Below are 18191 nucleotides of genomic sequence, written 5' to 3'. Positions count from 1 at the left end.
TCACATTTCTGAGACGTTTGTATTCCTTTTTGCCTGCTTCAATTTGCTGTATTTTTATATTTTCTCGTTTCATCAATAAAATTCAATATTTCTTCTGTCACCCAAGGAGCCCTCGTCTCTTTACCTACTTGATCCTCTACCGCCTTCACTACTTCATCCCTCAGAGCTACCCATTTTTCTTCTACTGTATTTCCTTCCCCCATTCCTGTCAATTGTCCCTTAAGCTCTCCCTGAAACTCTGCACAACCTCTGGTTTAGTCAATTTGTCCAGGTCCCATCTCCTTAAATTCTCACCCTTTTGCAGTTTCTTCAGTTTTAATCTACAGTTCATAACCAATAGATTGTAGTCAAGAGTCCACATCTGCCCCTGGAAATGTATTACAATTTAAAACCTGGTTCCTAAATCTCTGTCTTACCATTATATAATCTATCTGATACCTTCTAGTATCTCCAGGCTTCTTCCATGTATACAACCTTCTTTTATGATTCTTTAACCAAGTGTTAGCTATGAATAAGTTGTGCTCCGTGCAATATTGCAACAGGCGGCTTCCTCTTTCATTTCTTATCCCCAATCCATATTCACCTACTATGTTTTCTTCTCTCCCTTTTCCTAATCTCGAATTTCAGTCACCCATGACTATTAAATTTTCGTCTCCCTTCACTACCTTAATAATTTCTTTTATCTCATCATAAATTTCATCAATTTCTTCATCATCTGCAGAGTTAGTTGGCATATAAACTTGTACTACTGTAGTAAGCATGGGCTTCGTGTCTCTTTTGGCCACAATAATGGGTTCACTATGCTGTTTGTAGTAACTTACCCACACTCCTATTTTTTTTATTCATTATTAAACCTATGCCTGCATTACCCCTATTTGATTTTGTATTTATAACCCTGTATTCACCTGACCAAAAGTCTTGTTCCTCCTGCCACCAAACTTCACTAATTCCCACTATATTTAACTTTAACGTATTCATTTCTCTTTTTAAATTTTCTAACCTACCTGGCCAATTAAGGGATCTGACATTCCACACTTCGATCCATAGACCGCCAGTTTTCTTTCTGCTGATAACGACGTCCTCTTGAGTATTCCCCGCCCGGAGATCCGAATGGGGGCTATTTTACCTCCGGAATATTTTACCCAAGAGGACGCCATCATCATTTAACCATACAGTAAAGCTGCATGCCCTCGGGAAAAATTACAGCTGTAGTTTCCCCTTGCTTTCAGCCATTCACAGTACCATCACAGCAAGGTCGTTTTTGTTACTGTTAAAAGGCCAGATCAGTCAGTCATCCAGACTGTTGTCCCTGCAACTACTGAAGAGGCTGCTGCCCCTCTTCAGGAACCACACATTTGTCTGGCCTCTCCACGGACACCCCTCCATTGTGGTGGCACCTACAGTACGGCTATCTGTATCGCTGAGGCACGCATGCCTCCCCACCAATGGCAAGGTCCATGGTTCATATGGATAAGATAACCAAAAAGCTCAGTTTTGCTTTTCACTCTGAAATCTCTCTCAGTGTATTGACCAGCAGACAAGATTGCTAACATAGTTCGTGTTCTTTCACTCAGTTCTGTACTACAGCATAATCTTCTGGGGAATTGCAGCTAAGGTGGAAAAACTGTTTATTCCAGAGACACATGCACAAAGTCTGTAACAAATTGCCAATGGACATTATGTGAGAAACTGATTATCTCCAAATATTTAAGAACATAGTAAATTAATACTTCATTAGACATTCATACATTTAATCAGAATACATAGACTCAAAAATGTAAATACCCCATAACTCTTCTCATAGTAGTCTTCATGAAATTACGTAAATACTTTGAGGTAATAAATAATAACAGCTTCTGAATAGTGTAGGAAGATGAGCAGTATTTTTTTGAGTAGCTGTTTTCTTCCTAACACATGAATATAAGGTAATCTATAAGTAATTATCAGTTTGAGTAGATTAGTGCTAATCATGATCTGTTGTTAGTGTACTTTACAGAAGTAGCTGCCAGTGGTTGCTTCTGCTTTTTGAAGTATAACTTGACTACACCTGCTTCCCTGAAGGTAGTATTTTCAGACATGATGTGTGATAGAATGAATGAATGAATGAATGAATGCAATTTTTGTATCTTGGTAACTGCACAGCTCTCCAGAAAACTTCTTACCCAAGTGTGTAGTTATAATACTCTGCCTTAGTCAGTACTGAAGAATATGAAGCAACAGATAATGTAAATTTCAAAGTGTTTGTACACTCCGTGGGTATAATCAGCATGGACATTTATGGGAGGTAAGATCTTTCTTGATTGCTCCGGTAAAACCTGAAATCATTGGAGCATTCATCACCACAACATTAAGCAATCCCACCACATACCTTACATGACTGTATGTGCAACCAGCTATGTTGGTGATCTGACACTCTGAATTTCTATCTTATCATCACCCACTGAGCCCCCCAGTAAACTGAAAAGAAGGACATGTGTTTATTGTGCTTTTTATTTTTTTAAATTTAATAATGGCCATTAAGACCAAATTAAGTAATAATTATATGTGTACTGGAGATCTTTGAATTCTTTCTTCATGGTATCCTCTTTTCTTTGTCCATTCCATGTTTAGTTTCTGTTTATCATGGAAGCCTGCAAGTCTGTTAATATTTTGTCTAGTCCAAGATGTCTCTTCAATCTAGTACAGTCCTTTCAAGATTCTTTCTTACATCCCACCATTCATAGGAAACTTTGGATCTGCTGTCAGATATCCTGAAAACTTTTTTTTCCAGGATATTTGCATGGATCTTAAATAAATGTCCAAAAAATTTTAGTATTCTTTTTCTAGCTGGCATTATTATTTATTTATTTTATTGATGATTTCTACACAAGTTTTTAACAGTCATTTCTAATTTACTCGAGAAACTTTTATGTTCCTCATTCATCATAATCTATGTGACACACAACAATCTTTGGGCTCATCTTATGTACAAATCTTTTTCTTGAATTTCTCAGAGTGTCAGTTTTGACCACCCTGCCATTGAGAGGCATTTACTAGCATACAGACACTCTGTTTTAATTTCTGCATTGCAGTGTCTTTGTTTAACAATCCTTGAGATGGCTTTCATCTGATATAAAGCATGTCTGACCATCTTCTGTTGCCTGGTGTTGTTGGTATATCCTTCACCAGTTTTCAGGTTTTATGATTTCCCCATGATTCTTACAGCTTTCAGCTATTTCAGTCATCTACTGCCATTAGGTGACCAAGTGTTGCTTTGATATTTTTTGTTTTCTTCCTAAAGGAAATTTGGAGCCTGTATTTTTTGTGCTTGCTGTTTAACTGTATTTATCTGCTCAGTAGCTGTATTATGTATTCCTATACGGAATCATGGGATTGTCCATGAATGCAAGATGGTTGATCTTGATCATCCAATGCATATTCAGTTGATGAATAGCTCTTTCATGTCCAGTTCTTTTCACATTTACATGTTGTTGTTGTGAATTTCAGTCCAAAGACTGATTTGATGCAGCTCTCCATCCTACTCGATCCTGTGCAAGCCTCATGGACAGTCTCAGGTAGCACCTGAAGAAGACAGCGAGGCATGCTGTTGAAATATCGTGCGAGAACGACGCGAACATCCAGCTGGATTCCCGAATATCCAAGATGTAAAGCCTCATCATCTTTGAGTAACTACTGCAGCTTACATCCCTCTGAATCTGCTTTCTGTATTCATCTATTGGTCTCCCTCTATGATTTTTACCCCCAGCACTTCCCTCCAGTACTAAAGTGCTAAACTGGTGATTCCTTGATGCCTCAGAATGTGTCCTGCCAACTGATACCTTCTTTTAATCTGGCTGTACAACAAATTTCTCTTCTCCCCAATTCTATTCAGTACCTCCTCATTAGTTGCATGACCATCCAATCTAATCTTTAGCATTCTTCTGTAGAACAACATTTCAAAAGCTTCTATTCTCTTCTTGTCTAAACTATTTATCGTCCATGTTTCACTTCCATATATGGCTATACACAATACAAATACTTTCGGAATGACTTCCTGACAGTTACATCTATACTCAATGTTAACAAATTTCTCTTATTCAGAAACGCTTTTCTTGTCACAGCCAATCTGCATTTTATATCCTTTCTACTTGGACAATATCTGTTATTTTGCATCCCAAACAGCAAAACTCATTTACTACTTTAAGTGTCTTATTTCCTAATCTAATTCCCTCAGCATCATCTGATTTGATTCATCTACATTCTGTTATCCCCCATTTGCTTTTGTTTATATTCATCTTATATCCTTGTTTCAAGACTCTGTCCCTTCTGTTCAACAGCTCTTCCAAGTCCTTTGCTGTCTCTGACAGAATTGCAATGTCATTGGGGAACCTCAGAGTGTATATTTCTTTTCCCTAGACCTTAATTCCTACTCCAGTTTTTTTTCTTTTGTTCCTTTACTGCTTGTTCAGTTTACAGATTGAATAACATTAGGGCAGGCTACAACCCTGTCCCACTCTCTTCTCAATGACTGCTTCCCTTTCATGCCCATCAACTGTTATAACTGCCATCTGGTTTCTATGCAAATTGTAAATAGCTTTTAATTCCCTATGTTTTACACCTGCCACCCTTAGTTCCAGTAAACACTGTCAAAAGTTTTCTCTAAGTCTACAAATGCTGTAAACATTTGTGAGTGGTCATAGGGTCAGTACTGCCTCACATATTTCCTCATTTCTCCAGAATCCAAACTGATCTTCACCGAGGTTAGCTTATACCAGTTTTTCATTCTTCTGTAAACAATTTGTGTTAGCATTTTGCAGCCATGAGTTATTAAATTTCACACCTGTCAGCACCTGCTTTCTTTGGAATTAGGATTATAATATTCTTCTAGAATCTGAGGGTATTTCACCTGTCTCATACCTCTTGCTCACCAGATGGAAGAGATTTGTCATGGCTGACTTTCCCAATGCTATCAGTAGCTCTAACAGAATGTTGTCTACTCCTGTAGCCTTGTTTCGATGTAAGTCTTTCAGTGCTCTGTCCAATTCTTCATACAGTATGATACCTCCAGTCTCATGTTCCTCTACATCCTCTTCCATTTCCATAATGTTGCACTCAAGTACATCTCCCTTGTATAGCCCATTTATATACTCCTTCCACATTGCTGCTTTCCCATCTTTGCTTAGAAGTGGGTTTCCATCTGAGCTCTTGGTATTCATACAGGTGATCCTCTTTTCTCCAAAGGTCTCTTTAATTTTCCTGTAGGCAGTATCTAGCTTACCCCTAGTGAGATATGCCTCTACATCCTTACATTTGGCCTCTAGTCATCCCTGCTTAGACTTTTTGCACTTAATGTTATTTTCATTTTTTAGACATAGACCCCCATGAACCATGGACCTTGCCATTGGTGGGGAGACTTGCGTGCCTCAGTGATACAGATGGCCGTACCGTAGGTGCAACCACAATGGAGGGGTGTCTGTTGAGAGGCCAGACAAACATGTGTTTCCTGAAGAGGGGCAGCAGCCTTTTCAGTAGTTGCAGGGGCAACAGTCAGGATGATTGGCTGATCTGGCCTTGTAACACTAACCAAAACGGCCTTGCTGTGCTGGTAGAGCAAACGGTTGAAAGCAAGGGGAAACTACAGCCGTAATTTTTCGCGAGGGCATGCAGCTTTACTGTATGGTTAAATGACGATGGCGTCCTCTTGGGTAAAATATTCCAGAGATAAAATAGTCTCCCACTTGGATCTCCGGGCGGGGACTACTCAAGAGGACATCGATATCAGGAGAAAGAAAACTGGCGTTCTACAGATCGGAGTGTGGAATGTCAGATCCCTTAATCGGGCAAGTAGGTTAGAAAATTTAAAAAGGGAAATGGATGGGTTAAAGTTAGATATAGTGGAAATTAGTGAAGTTCAGTGGCAGGAGGAACAGGCCTTTTGGTCAGGTGAATACAGGGTTATAAATACAAAATCAAACAGGGGTAATGCAGGAGTAGGTTTAATAATGAATAAAAAAGTAGGAGTGTGGGTAAGCTACTACAAACAGCATGGTGAATGCATTGTTGTGGCCAAGATAGACATGAAGCCCATGCCTACTGCAGTAGTACAAGTCTATATGCCAACTAGCTCTGCAGATGATGATGAAATTGATGAAATTTATGATGAGATAAAAGAAATTATTCAGGTAGTGAAGGGAGACGAAAATTTAATAGTCATGGCTGACTGAAATTCGAGATTAGGAAAAGGGAGAGAAGAAAACATAGTAGGTGAATATGGATTGGGGATAAGAAATGAAAGAGGAAGCTGCCTGGTGCAATATTGCACGGAGCACAACTTATTCATAGCTAACACTTGGTTAAAGAATCATAAAAGAAGGTTGTATACATGGAAGAAGCCTGGAAATTCTAACTGGTTTCAGATAGATTATATAATGGTAAGACAGAGATTTAGGTACCAGGTTTTAAGTTGGAAGACATTTCCAGGGGCAGATGTGGACTCTGACCACAATCTATTGGTTATGAACTGTAGATTAAGACTGAAGAAACTGCAAAGAGGTGGGAATTTAAGGAGATGGGACCTGGATAAACTGAAAGAAGCAGAGGTTGTACAGAGTTTCAGGGAGAGCATAAGGGAACAATTGACAGACGTGGGGGAAAGAAATACAGTAGAAAAAGAATGGGTAGCTTTGAGGGATGAAGTAGTGAAGGCAGCAGAGAATCAAGTAGGTAAAAAGACGAGGACTAGTAGAAATCCTTGGGTAACAGAAGAAATATTGAATTTAATTGATGAAAGGAGAAAATATAAAAATGCAGTAATTGAAGCAGACAAAAAAGAATACAAACGTCTCAGAAATGTGATTGACAGGAAGTGCAAAATGGCTAAGCAGGGATGGCTAGAGGAAAAATGTAAGGATGTAGAGGCATATCTCACTAGGGGTAAACTAGATACTGCCTACAGGAAAATTAAAGAGACCATTGGAGAAAAGAGAGCCACTTGTTGAATATCAAGAGCTCAAATGGAAACCCAGTTCTAAGCAAAGAAGGGAAAGCAGAAAGGTGGAAGGAGTATATAGAGGGTCTATACAAGAGCGATGTATTGAGGACAATATTATGGAAATTGAAGAGGATGTAGGTGAAGATGAAGTGGGAGATGCGATACTGCGTGAAGAGTTTGACAGAGTACTGAAAGACCTGAGTCGAAACAAGGCCCCGGCAGTAGACAACATTCCATTGGAACTACAGACGGCCTTGGGAGAGGAAGTCCTGACAAAGCTCTACCATCTGGTGAGGAAGAGATATGAGACAGGTGAAATACCCTCAGACTTCAAGAAGAATATAATAATTCCAATCCCATAGAAAGCAGGTGGTTCCAGATGTGAAAATTACTGAACTATCAGTTTAATAAGTTACTGCTGCAAAATACTAATGCGAATTCTGTACAGACAAATGGAAAAATTGGTAGAAACCGACTTCGGGGAAGATCAGTTTGGATTCCGCAGAAATGTTGAAACACATGAGGCAATACTGACCCTACGACTTATGTTAGAAAACAGATTAAGGAAAGGCAAACCTACGTTTCTAGCATTTGTAGACTTAGAGAAAGCTTTTGACAATGTTGAATGGAATACTCTCTTTCAAATTATAAAGATGGCAGGGATAAAATACAGGGAGTGAAAGGCTATTTACAGTTTGTACATAAACCAGATGGCAGTTATAAGAGTCGAGGGGCATGAAAGGGAAGCAGCGGTTGGGAAGGGAGTGAGACAGGGTTGTAGCCTGTCGCCAATGTTATTCAATATGTATATTGAGCAAGCAGTAAAGAAAACAAAAGAAAAATTTGGAGTAGGTATTAAAATCCACAGAGAAGAAATAAAAATGTTGAGGTTCGCCGATGACATCGTAATTCTGTCAGAGACAGCAAAGGACTTGGTAGAGCAGTTGAATGGAATGGACAGTGTCTTGAAAGGAGGATATCAGATGAACATCAACAAAAGCAAAACGAGGATAATGGAATGTAGTCAAATTAAATCGGGTGATGCTGAGGGAATTAGATTAGGAAATGAGACACTTAAAGTAGTAAAGGAGTTTTGCTATTTAGGAAGTAAAATAAATGATGATGGTCGAGGTAGAGAGGATATAAAATGTAGACTGGCAATGGCAAGGATAGCGTTTCTGAAGAAGAGAAATTTATTAACATCGAGTATTGATTTAAATGTCAGGAAGTCGTTTCTGAAAGTATTTGAATGAAGTGCAGCCATGTATGGAAGTGAAACATGGACAATAAATAGTTTGGACAAGAAGAGAATAGAAGCTTTCGAAGTGTGGTGCTACAGAACAATGCTGAAGATTAGATGGGTAGATCACATAACTAACGAGGAGGCATTGAATAGAATTGGGGAGAAGAGGAGTTTGTGGCTCAACTTGACAAGAAGAAGGAACTGGTTGGAGGACATGTTCTGAGGCGTCAAGGGCTCACAAATTTAGCTGCATGGAGGGTAAAAGTCGTAGAGGGAGACCAAGAGATGAATACACTAAGCAGATTCAGAAGGATGTAGGTTGCAGTAAGTACTGGGAGATGAAGAAGCTTGCACTGGACAGCGTTGCATGGAGAGCTGCATCAACCGAGGCTCAGGACTGAAGACAACAACAACAGACATTTGTACTTTCTTTCGCCCACTTCATTTATTGCAGTTTTATATTTTCTCCTTTTCTCAGTTAAATTCAATATCCCTTGTGTTACCCAAGGATTTCTACTAGCCCTCATTATTTTACCTACTTGATCCTCTGCTGCCTTCACTATTTCATCTCTCAAAGGTACCCATTCTTCTTCTTCTGTATTTTTTTCTCCTGTCCTTGTCAGTTGTTCCCTAATGCTCCCTCTGAAACCCTCTACAACCTCTGGTTCTTTCAGTTTATCCAGTTTCCATCTCCTTAAATTCCTGCCTTTTTGCAGTTTTTTTCAGTTTTAATCTGCAGTTCATAACCTATAAATTGTGATCAGAGTCTACATCTGCACCTAGAGATGTCTTAAGATTTAAAATATAGCTTCCTAAATCTCTGTCTAACCATTATATAAACAATTTGAAACCTTCTAGTGCCTCCAGGTTTCTTCCACATATACAACCTTCTCTCATGATTTTTATACAAAGTGTTAACTATGATTAAATTATGCTCTGTGCAAAATTCTACCAGGTGGCTTCCTCTTTCATTCCTTTCTCCAAGTCCAGATTCACCAACTACTTTTCCTTCTCTACTTTTTCTTCCTTTTCCTACTGTCGAATTTCAGTCCTCCATGACCATTAAATTTTTAGCTCCCTTAACTGTGTGAATAATTTCTTTTATCTCATCATACATTTCCTCAATCTCCTCCTCATCTGTGGTGCTAGTTTTCATATAAACTTGTATTATTGTGGTGGGTGTGGGCTTCATGTCTGTCTTAGCTACAACGATTTGTTTACTATGCTGTTCATAGTAGCTTATCCACATTCCTAGTTTTTTACTCATTATTGCCCCTATTTGATTTTGTATTTATAATTTTGTATTTGCCTGACCAGAAGTCTGTTCCTCCTGCCACCAAACTTCACTAATTCCCACTATATCTAACTTTAACCTATCCATTTCCCTTTTTAAGTTTTCTAACCTACCTGCCTGATAAAGGGAGCTGACACCCCATGCTCCGATCCGTAGAGTGCCAGTTTTGTTTCTCCTGATAACTACATCTTCCTGAGTAATCTCCACCTGAAAATCTGAATTGGGGACTATTGTACCTCCAAAATATTTTATGCAAGAGATACCATCTTTGTATAACCATACAGTAGAGATGCATGCCCTCGGGAAAAATTACGCCTGTAGATTCCCCTTGCTTTCAGCCATTCACAGTACCAGCGCGGCAATGCCGTTTTGGTTTATGTTACTTCCTGACATTTAAATCTATACTCGATGTTAATAAATTTCTCTTCTTCAGAAACGCTATCCTTGCCACTGCCAGTGTACATTTTATATTCTCTCTACTTCGATCATCATCAGTTTTTTTGTTCCCCAAACAGCAAAACTCTGTTACTACTTTAAGTGTCTCATTTCCTAATCTAATTCTCTCAGCATCACCCGACTGCTGCCCCTCTTTGTTTACGTATGATCTCTTGAAACACACTTGAAGAGAACTAGAGATAGCTTGCTTGGCTCTCGTTTTGATCTGAAACTCCTTTGAGAGATCCCCAGAGGTTCTACCCAAGAATGTCTGCATGTTAATCCCCTTTCTGTTGGCATCCACTCTGAATTGTGGATAAGTAAAATTGTGCTTCCCTGTTGACTAACTGGTGGGCTATTACAAGATCTTTGTTGAGAGCCGGCCACTGGTGGCCGAGTGGTTCTAGGTGCATCAGTCTGATACCGCGCGACCACTACGGTCACAGGTTCGAATTCTGCCCCGGGCATGGATGTGTGTGATGTCCTTAGGTTAGTTAGGTTGAAGTAGTTCTAAGTTCTAGGGGTCTGATGACCTGAAATGTTAAGTCCCATAGTGCTCAGAGCCACTTGAATTACTCTTTGTTGACGCAGTTAACCAGTACTCTTTTCGGGTTGCAGATCTGCTCTACAGATGACCTCCTTTTCCTGAAGATATTTATTTCCTGAAGCTGATAAATCTATATTATTATTGTTGTTATTTTTCATTTTTTTATTTTCGATTTTGGCATCCTATTGCTCAGGTAAATAAGTACTTCCAATTTATCTTTCAGTTCTTTCAATAAGTCTTCTTTCAATCAGAGTACTGTTCTTTCTCTCATCTTCTGACCACTTTGCTACACTTTCTAATTTTTTTATGTACAGGCAAAATCTAAAACCTTCTTTTGAAAGATGTCTCTGATCAGAATTTCAGCTTATTCACTCTTCATCTCTTTTACATCAACCCTGATTTCTTGAAATGACTCACGCAAAGTAGATTTGTTCCCATGGATAAGTTCACAAATTCTCTTGCATATCATATTTTCATTCATCTGAACCAGATGGCCATGAAATAGCATGCTCCTTTTCCACATCATTAGACCAGGTGGAAACTTTCCCTATTAACACGTTGTAACATGGAAACTAATTACTGTATGGGGATCAGACTTGGTAACATTAATGTGAATGACATGGGAAAGATAAATAATGCAGAATCAGTTCAATTGAAATACTTATAATGTGCTCCTACTGTATATCATACCACTTCTACTACAAAAGGGGCTCAAATGGTGTCCATCAGTGTCCAGAAGATTCTGAAAGCACAGGATTCCATTCTACTTAGCAGAATGAAACATGTCCATAGGTGTGCTGGCTACCTCTCTTGGTATGCTGCGTTTCAGATCAGCACGTGTGAATGGTCCCCTAGTAAACCCTGTCCCTTAGGTAGCTCCACAACCAAAAATGACATGGAGTGAGATCAGGTGATTGTGCCGGGCATGTATTTGCAAACGATCAGCTGATAATTCGATCATATTCAAACATGTTTTGGAGAAGCAGATGGACTTCACAAGCGATGTGTGGTGGGGCCCCATCTTGCATGAAAACTATTGAATTCAGTTCATCTGTCTCCTGTAGGGCAGGTATGACATGCTGGTGAAGCATATTGCAGTAATGCTGGCCAGTCACACTGCATGTCTTTGGAACTTGAGTGCCAACCTGTTCAAAAAAGAATGGGCCAGTGATGAACATAGCTGTGGAGCCACACCATACAGTGATGTGCTCACCATACAAACGGACTTCATGCACAGTGACTGGTGGTGAAGATTCCCACACTCAGAAATTCTGTGTTCGCCTCACCTGTCAGAGAAAATGAGCTTCATCCGTCCATAGGATGGTCCAGGGCCAGCCTTGTCAACTTCAGCCCTTGCGAGAAAGTCCAGAGTGAAGTCAACATGATGTTGTGCATCCCGTGTTGCAAGATGCTGTATGGTATGTTTCTTGTACAGATACCATTTGAGAATGGTTTGAAGTGCCTTCGTACTGTGGACCATGGGTTGTTCAGCTGTCATGACACAGCACATGCACTGCCCGACAATCAGGAATTGCATGCAGTGTTGTTTGCCATAGCAACAGCGATTTCATCAACCACCTGTGGTGCAACCATTTGTTGGCCTCTTCGTGGAGCAATGCCCAGTTCTCCAGTTGATTCAAGCTTCTTCATCATCCTCTGCACAACACGTGGAGATAGAGGACCCTTTCAGCCAGCGATATTCTCAAAGTGCAGTTGCAGCATTACTATTGTTCCGATAATAGAGCTTCACCAGTAATGCTGTGCTCCTTTTGTCCAAACTCATGTTGACACGTCAACAAGTTCACAGCAACTGGTCATGCGTGTGAGTCTATGAATCACGATGATTGATCATCGCACCTGGCAGCCGTAGTTGGAACTGCACAGTGGCGCTGTGACTCATGGAAATCTTGCTTCCCATATTCTGGACATTAATGCTACCAAGTTTGGTACTCATACTTACAGTAATTAGTTTGCATGTTATAACATGTTAAATAGTGGAAGTTTAATTATAACCACCCAGTATATATTGTCCAGTTTTCTTGTTGAGCCCTTCATTACACCTATTCCTGTACTTACCCTTGTATTTTGCTGGTCCCATTATTTTCCTGGAGGTTTTCCTCTCTCTCTTTTCCACATTTTCTATTTCCCCCAGTCTTAGTCAAATTGGCTGTGTATGAACATTCTTGTTTTATTGCTGTAATGGAGTGTTGTAACACTGGTTGAGAAGAGATAGATCTCTTATTGTACACGTCTTTGGTCAACTGCAATGCCAGTTCCATTTTCCTTCCTGAATTAATTAGCCTCATCATCATGACGATTCTTCTGTATTGCTTCACCAAGATATTTAAATTTATTGAATCTTTCAATTTTCCTGTAATCTGTGTCCATTAAATTTATATTTGTTGTGTATTCTGTTTTTATGTAGGATGTTGTATGTCCTGCTTTCCTACAGTTCTTTTCAAAATGTTTATTTGCCTTGTGCTATCCAGACAACATTGTAAGATTGTTGTCAGAGTTCTCTTCTTCTTCTTCTTTTTCTTCTTCTTCATCTTCATCTTCTTCTTATTTTTATTATAAATATTATTGGTATATGCTTCTTTATGTTACAATACCTTAATAACATACCAGACTGTTGTGCTATCAATTTGATTTTTTTCCATACTGTTAGCTGGAACCTGGACTACCGCTGCCTTCACCAAATGCCCTCAAAAAGAAAATTCTGATCAAAAACAAGAAGCTAAATCCTGATGTGGAAAAGCAGGAGTTGGAACTGTTCTGGCAGGGACAGTTTGTCATTGAAGAAGATGAGGAAGAAGAGGAAGAAGACACATCTGCCATCAGTGAAGCTAAACTGGTACATAAATAATCCATACAGTTCTATTATTTAAAATATAAGACTCATGTACCATGAAATTTTCAGGTGAACAGCTCGATGTCGGTAACTTTGTACCACAATATTTCAGTACTGAGATTTCCGACCATCTTCAGGTGTATTCTGGTGAAAGTACACTAAGCTACCAGTGTAGCAAAACAGCTTAAATCACTTAATAAAAGGCAAGGCCTCCAGTCCTGATTGTATACCAGTCAGGTTCCTCTCAGAGTATGCTGATACAATAGCTCCATATTTAGCAATTGTATGCAAGCAGTTCCTTATTGAAAGTTGCACAAGTCACACCAATATCCAAGAAGGGAAATAAGAGTAATCAGATGAAGTACAGACCCATATCGCAAACATTGATCTGCAGTAGGATTTTGGAGCTGACATTTTGTTGAACAGTATGAGTTATCTTGAGGAAAAAAACTATTTATTGACAAACGGCCAGTATGGTTTCAGGAAGTATGGTTCTTGTTAAACACAGTTAGCTCTTTATTCTCATAAATTAAAGAGTGTTATTGACAGGGAATATAAAACTGATTCCATATTTTTAGATTTCCAGAAGGCTTGTGACACCTTACCTTTCAAGTTACTCTAATGAAATTGCATGCTAATGGACTATTATCTCAGTTGTGTGACTGGACTGAAGATTTCCTGTCAGAAGGTCACATTTCATTGTAACTGCCAGAAAGTAATTGAGTCGAACAGAAGTATCATCTGATGTTCCCCTAGTTAGTGTTATAGGTCCTCTGCTGTTCCTGTTTTACATAAATGACTTAAGAGATAATCTGAGTAGCACTCTTTGATTGTTTATAGATGATGCTGTCATAACCATCTTATAGAGTTATCAGGTGATCAAAACAAATTGCAAAACTATTTAGACAAGATATCTGCATGGTGCAAAAAGTAGTAGTTGATTCTAAATAATGAAAATTGAGAAGTCGTCCTCATGAGTACCAAAAGGAACCGACTAAATTTCAGCTACACGATGAATCACACAAATCTAAAGGCTGTAAATTCAAGCAACTGCTTTGGGACTACAGTTACAAATAACTTAAGTTGGAACGATCACATAGGTAATGTTGTGGGGGAAAGCAAACCAAAGTCAGTATTTTGTTGGCAGAACACTGAAAAAATGCAACAAGTGTACTAAAGGGACTGTCTGCACTACAATTGTCCGCCCTCTTCTCGAGTATTGCTGTGCAGTGTGGGATCCGCATCAGATAGGATTGATGGGAGTCATCAAAAAGGTTCACAGAAGGGCAGCTCATATTGTACTGCTGCGAAACAGGGGACAGATCGCAATGAGTATGTTGTGTGAATTGGGGTAGCAGTCATTAAAACAAAGTCATTTTTTATTTTGGCAGGATCTTCTCATGAAATTTTGGTCAGCAATTTTCTCCTCAGAGCGTGCAAGTATTTTGTTGGCAACCACCTACATAGGGAGGAATGCTCATCATAATGAAATAAGAGAAATCAGAGCTCACATTGAAAGATTTAAACATTTGTTTTTCCTGTGCGCTGTTAGCGAGTGGAACGGTTGAGAAGTAGCTTGAAGGTGGTTTGATGAACTCTCTGCCAGGCACTAAATTGTTAATTGCAGATAATCATGTAGATGTAGGTTTAAGACACTACCAGCATATACTTAGTTTCTCAAATGTTGCACACACATTACTTGAGTGCATGTACTTCTGCTGTAAATCTGTGCATTGCTTGAAGTGCCCCCTGCATCATATCAATTCTCTTCACATGATAAAGTCACAGAACGACATCAGCTACTGAAAGCACAAAGTTTTACAATGGCAAGATTCCAAGCTGGAAACTCTATAACACCATTGATAAGTTCCTCAGACAGTCATATTTCTAATGATTCGTTAATGATGGAATTCCAGAAGTTTCAAGTATGGATCAAAATTTTCAATGACCAGTGAAATATAGCATTTGGCAATAACAGACTTGCTTGTGCAGAGGAGATGAGTACACCATTGCTGCTCTACTGTGTGCTCCTAAAGAGTGTGCATGTGTTGTCCTCTACAAGACCTGCTGTGATCACACAGAATCCTTAAGTCCCCACCAAGTGCAGCTCTGCGTCGCTTTTCATGAGTGCCAAAAGCACCAAGATTTTAGATGGAAGATGAAAGACCACCTTAAACTTAGTTCTTTGCCTATTTTTGTAAAAACATCTGCAATATACTGTAGGTAAAATGTTGTCTCAAATGCCTCACCCACTTCCTTGTTCTGCCATCTGTACATCTGTTGTGCTCTCTTTACCTTAAGAGATGAATATCCATTTTCATTGGACACAGTTTGGAGGTGTTCCAACTCTACCTGAATGTTATAAGTATCTGAGATGGTAGGGGATTAGTGAACTGAGATATTTGAGAATGCTTATCGCCATTGCAGTATGGTGGCAACTGGTAGACTTTATATACAGGTCTGTGTTAGGGGTGTGGATACACCAAATGACCAAATATGCCATCTCTTTTATATCACACTAAGACACCTATGAATGACAAACAACTTTCCAGAGTGAATTGTCATTCTACAGCAGACTGCGCATTGATTTGAAATTGCTTAGTAGATTAAAACTATGTAAAGGGCTGGGACTATAACTTGGAAACTATGAAAAGGCCCCAAGTTCGAGTCCCAATCTGACACACAGTTTTAATTGGCAGACAACCATCTTTCTCCATCTCCATATTAACGAATTAATATTTTGAAGGATCTCTCAGAGACTCCACAAACCAAAAGGCCAAACTATAAATGTGTCATAAAAATGTAACATAACAGTACTTTTGATTTTAAAACTGCTAATCAAGCATTCTAGAGCACCAGCGGGATAGACCTCTCCTCCAAGGCAGCAAATCTACTACTGATGAGCACTGTATTTATAATGGTATTTGTTGAATTACAATGAAATAAAAATAATGTCTCAGAATTTTTGGAATGCCATCATTTAGGAATCATGGAAATGTGACTGTGTGGGTCAGTGGTTTCCAGTTGGATGCCTCATGTATTACTGACGCTGGAAAACTTAGAGCTCTGCAAAGCTGATGCCATTCTCCAATTTTAATTAAATTAAGGTAATCGATGCGATATTGATAAATTGAGCTTCTACAACAAAGGGCACTCAGAGAGCTTTACAGCAGAAGCACATTAGCTTAACTAACACTAGCGCAGCAACATCCAAGTACACCACATGTGCACGGGTGGGATCTTAAATAGGGAACCTCAGAGCATATTCGTCAGTACACACAGGAAGACCTGTGTGGGATCTGTACTAAATTGGACTAACGAGGGATACTGAATGTATACAGAGAATGGTAGCACAAATTATCACAGGTTTTTTTGGCCCACAGAAAAGTGATACTGGATGCTGAACAAACTGAACTTGCAATTTCTTGAAGATATAAACTATCCCCAGAAAGTTTATTAATGAATTTTAATGAACAGGCTTGAAATGATGACTGTAGGAATACACTGCAGCTCCATATGTGTTGCTCACATTGGAATAGCGAGGACTAGATTAGAATAATTACGCAGAGGTATTCAAACAATCTTTCTACCCATTCCGCATATGCAAATGGAGCAGGAAGAAACCCTACTAACTGCTACAATGGAACATACGCTCTGTCATGCAGCTCATGGTGGTTTTTCAGGTTATAGATATAGATGAAGATGGCCAATAGACTAAGCTCTGAAACATCACACTAGCAAGTTGCTGACATATGATACTTCACATGACATTTCATGGTACAATATACAAGGTAAGTCAGGAGGAAAGGTACCTTCTTTGAGGGGTGATAATATTAGTGATTCTGAACAAAAAATTTCATATGGACATATGCCCTATTTCAAATGGTTCTGAGATAGAACACATTTAATATCACTTATGTATTTTTTTCTTGAATAACGTGAAAACCACACCCTGCAGTGAAAACGTGTCACAGTGCAAAATTAAACTATATTAAATTTCTTACAAAAAGTCATATTCATTCTTTTCTCTAGAACTAATGATTTGTGAGAAGAGACTGTGAGAATGTTGAGAGACTCACTTGATTTGCATGAACTGCAGTTTATGTAGTTCTTGTAGGCCAATTTGAGGTCCCACATCAAACTTATCATCTCTACTTACTGCCTCAATATGCTACCTCAAATTGGCCTACAAAAATTACATTAAGCTACACCCTGTATATGCATGCATCTCATATAAGATTCTTTCTTACCTTCATTTTCATGCAATAAGATCAGTGGACAAAAGAGATGTCACACACATTTAAGTGGATATTTGAGAAAAAGTGAATAATTTCTTACGTGTTGTCATTATTAATGGGAATAAAAGGAAGGCATTTTTGATAAGTCATCATGCACTTGGTATAATTGTTACATACTAGGTTGTCATAAAGTTTTAATTATCACCAAAAATTATGTTTTTAATTTGTTTACAAAGCTTTTTTGACCACCTGTTAATGTATTACCTGTTAGCTTTCATCTCAGGCTCCTTGGCCATTGTTTCTTTAATGATTTCTCTGACATTTCAACATCTCGAGGGTCTTGCATTCTCATAGATTCACCCGGCATTGGTGGTGGTAGACTGGACTGGACTCGTAGCCATGGGTGGGGGTTGTATGCACTCTTTGCACTAACATCTACAGTAAGCATTTGTCTGGTCAGTACCATTGTAGCTTCTACATTGTTACTTGCAATGGTCATTCATTGCAGTACAGGAATCCAGGATCAGTTTATGTTGAGGCTTGCTACATGTTAAAATTATTATGTTTGTGAACTTTAATGGCTTCCTTGAACAAATGGACATGGTAGTTCTTC

The 18191-nt window shown here is 38.9% G+C and overlaps 1 protein-coding gene across 2 annotated transcripts in view; it reads left to right on the top strand.

Moving 5' to 3' along the window:
* Positions 1-18191, top strand: part of LOC126281662 (1-phosphatidylinositol 4,5-bisphosphate phosphodiesterase-like) — a 465757-nt gene that overhangs the window by 276601 nt on the left and 170965 nt on the right. For both annotated transcript variants that reach the window (XM_049980809.1, XM_049980810.1), the window contains exon 12: positions 13158-13343. In XM_049980809.1, coding sequence (XP_049836766.1) covers positions 13158-13343 — 186 coding nt within the window. The remainder of the gene's footprint in view (positions 1-13157; positions 13344-18191) is intronic.

Source organism: Schistocerca gregaria, chromosome 7 (assembly GCF_023897955.1).
Source record: "Schistocerca gregaria isolate iqSchGreg1 chromosome 7, iqSchGreg1.2, whole genome shotgun sequence".
Taxonomy (NCBI): domain Eukaryota; kingdom Metazoa; phylum Arthropoda; class Insecta; order Orthoptera; family Acrididae; genus Schistocerca; species Schistocerca gregaria.
This window is presented reverse-complemented; position numbering and strand designations above follow the sequence as displayed.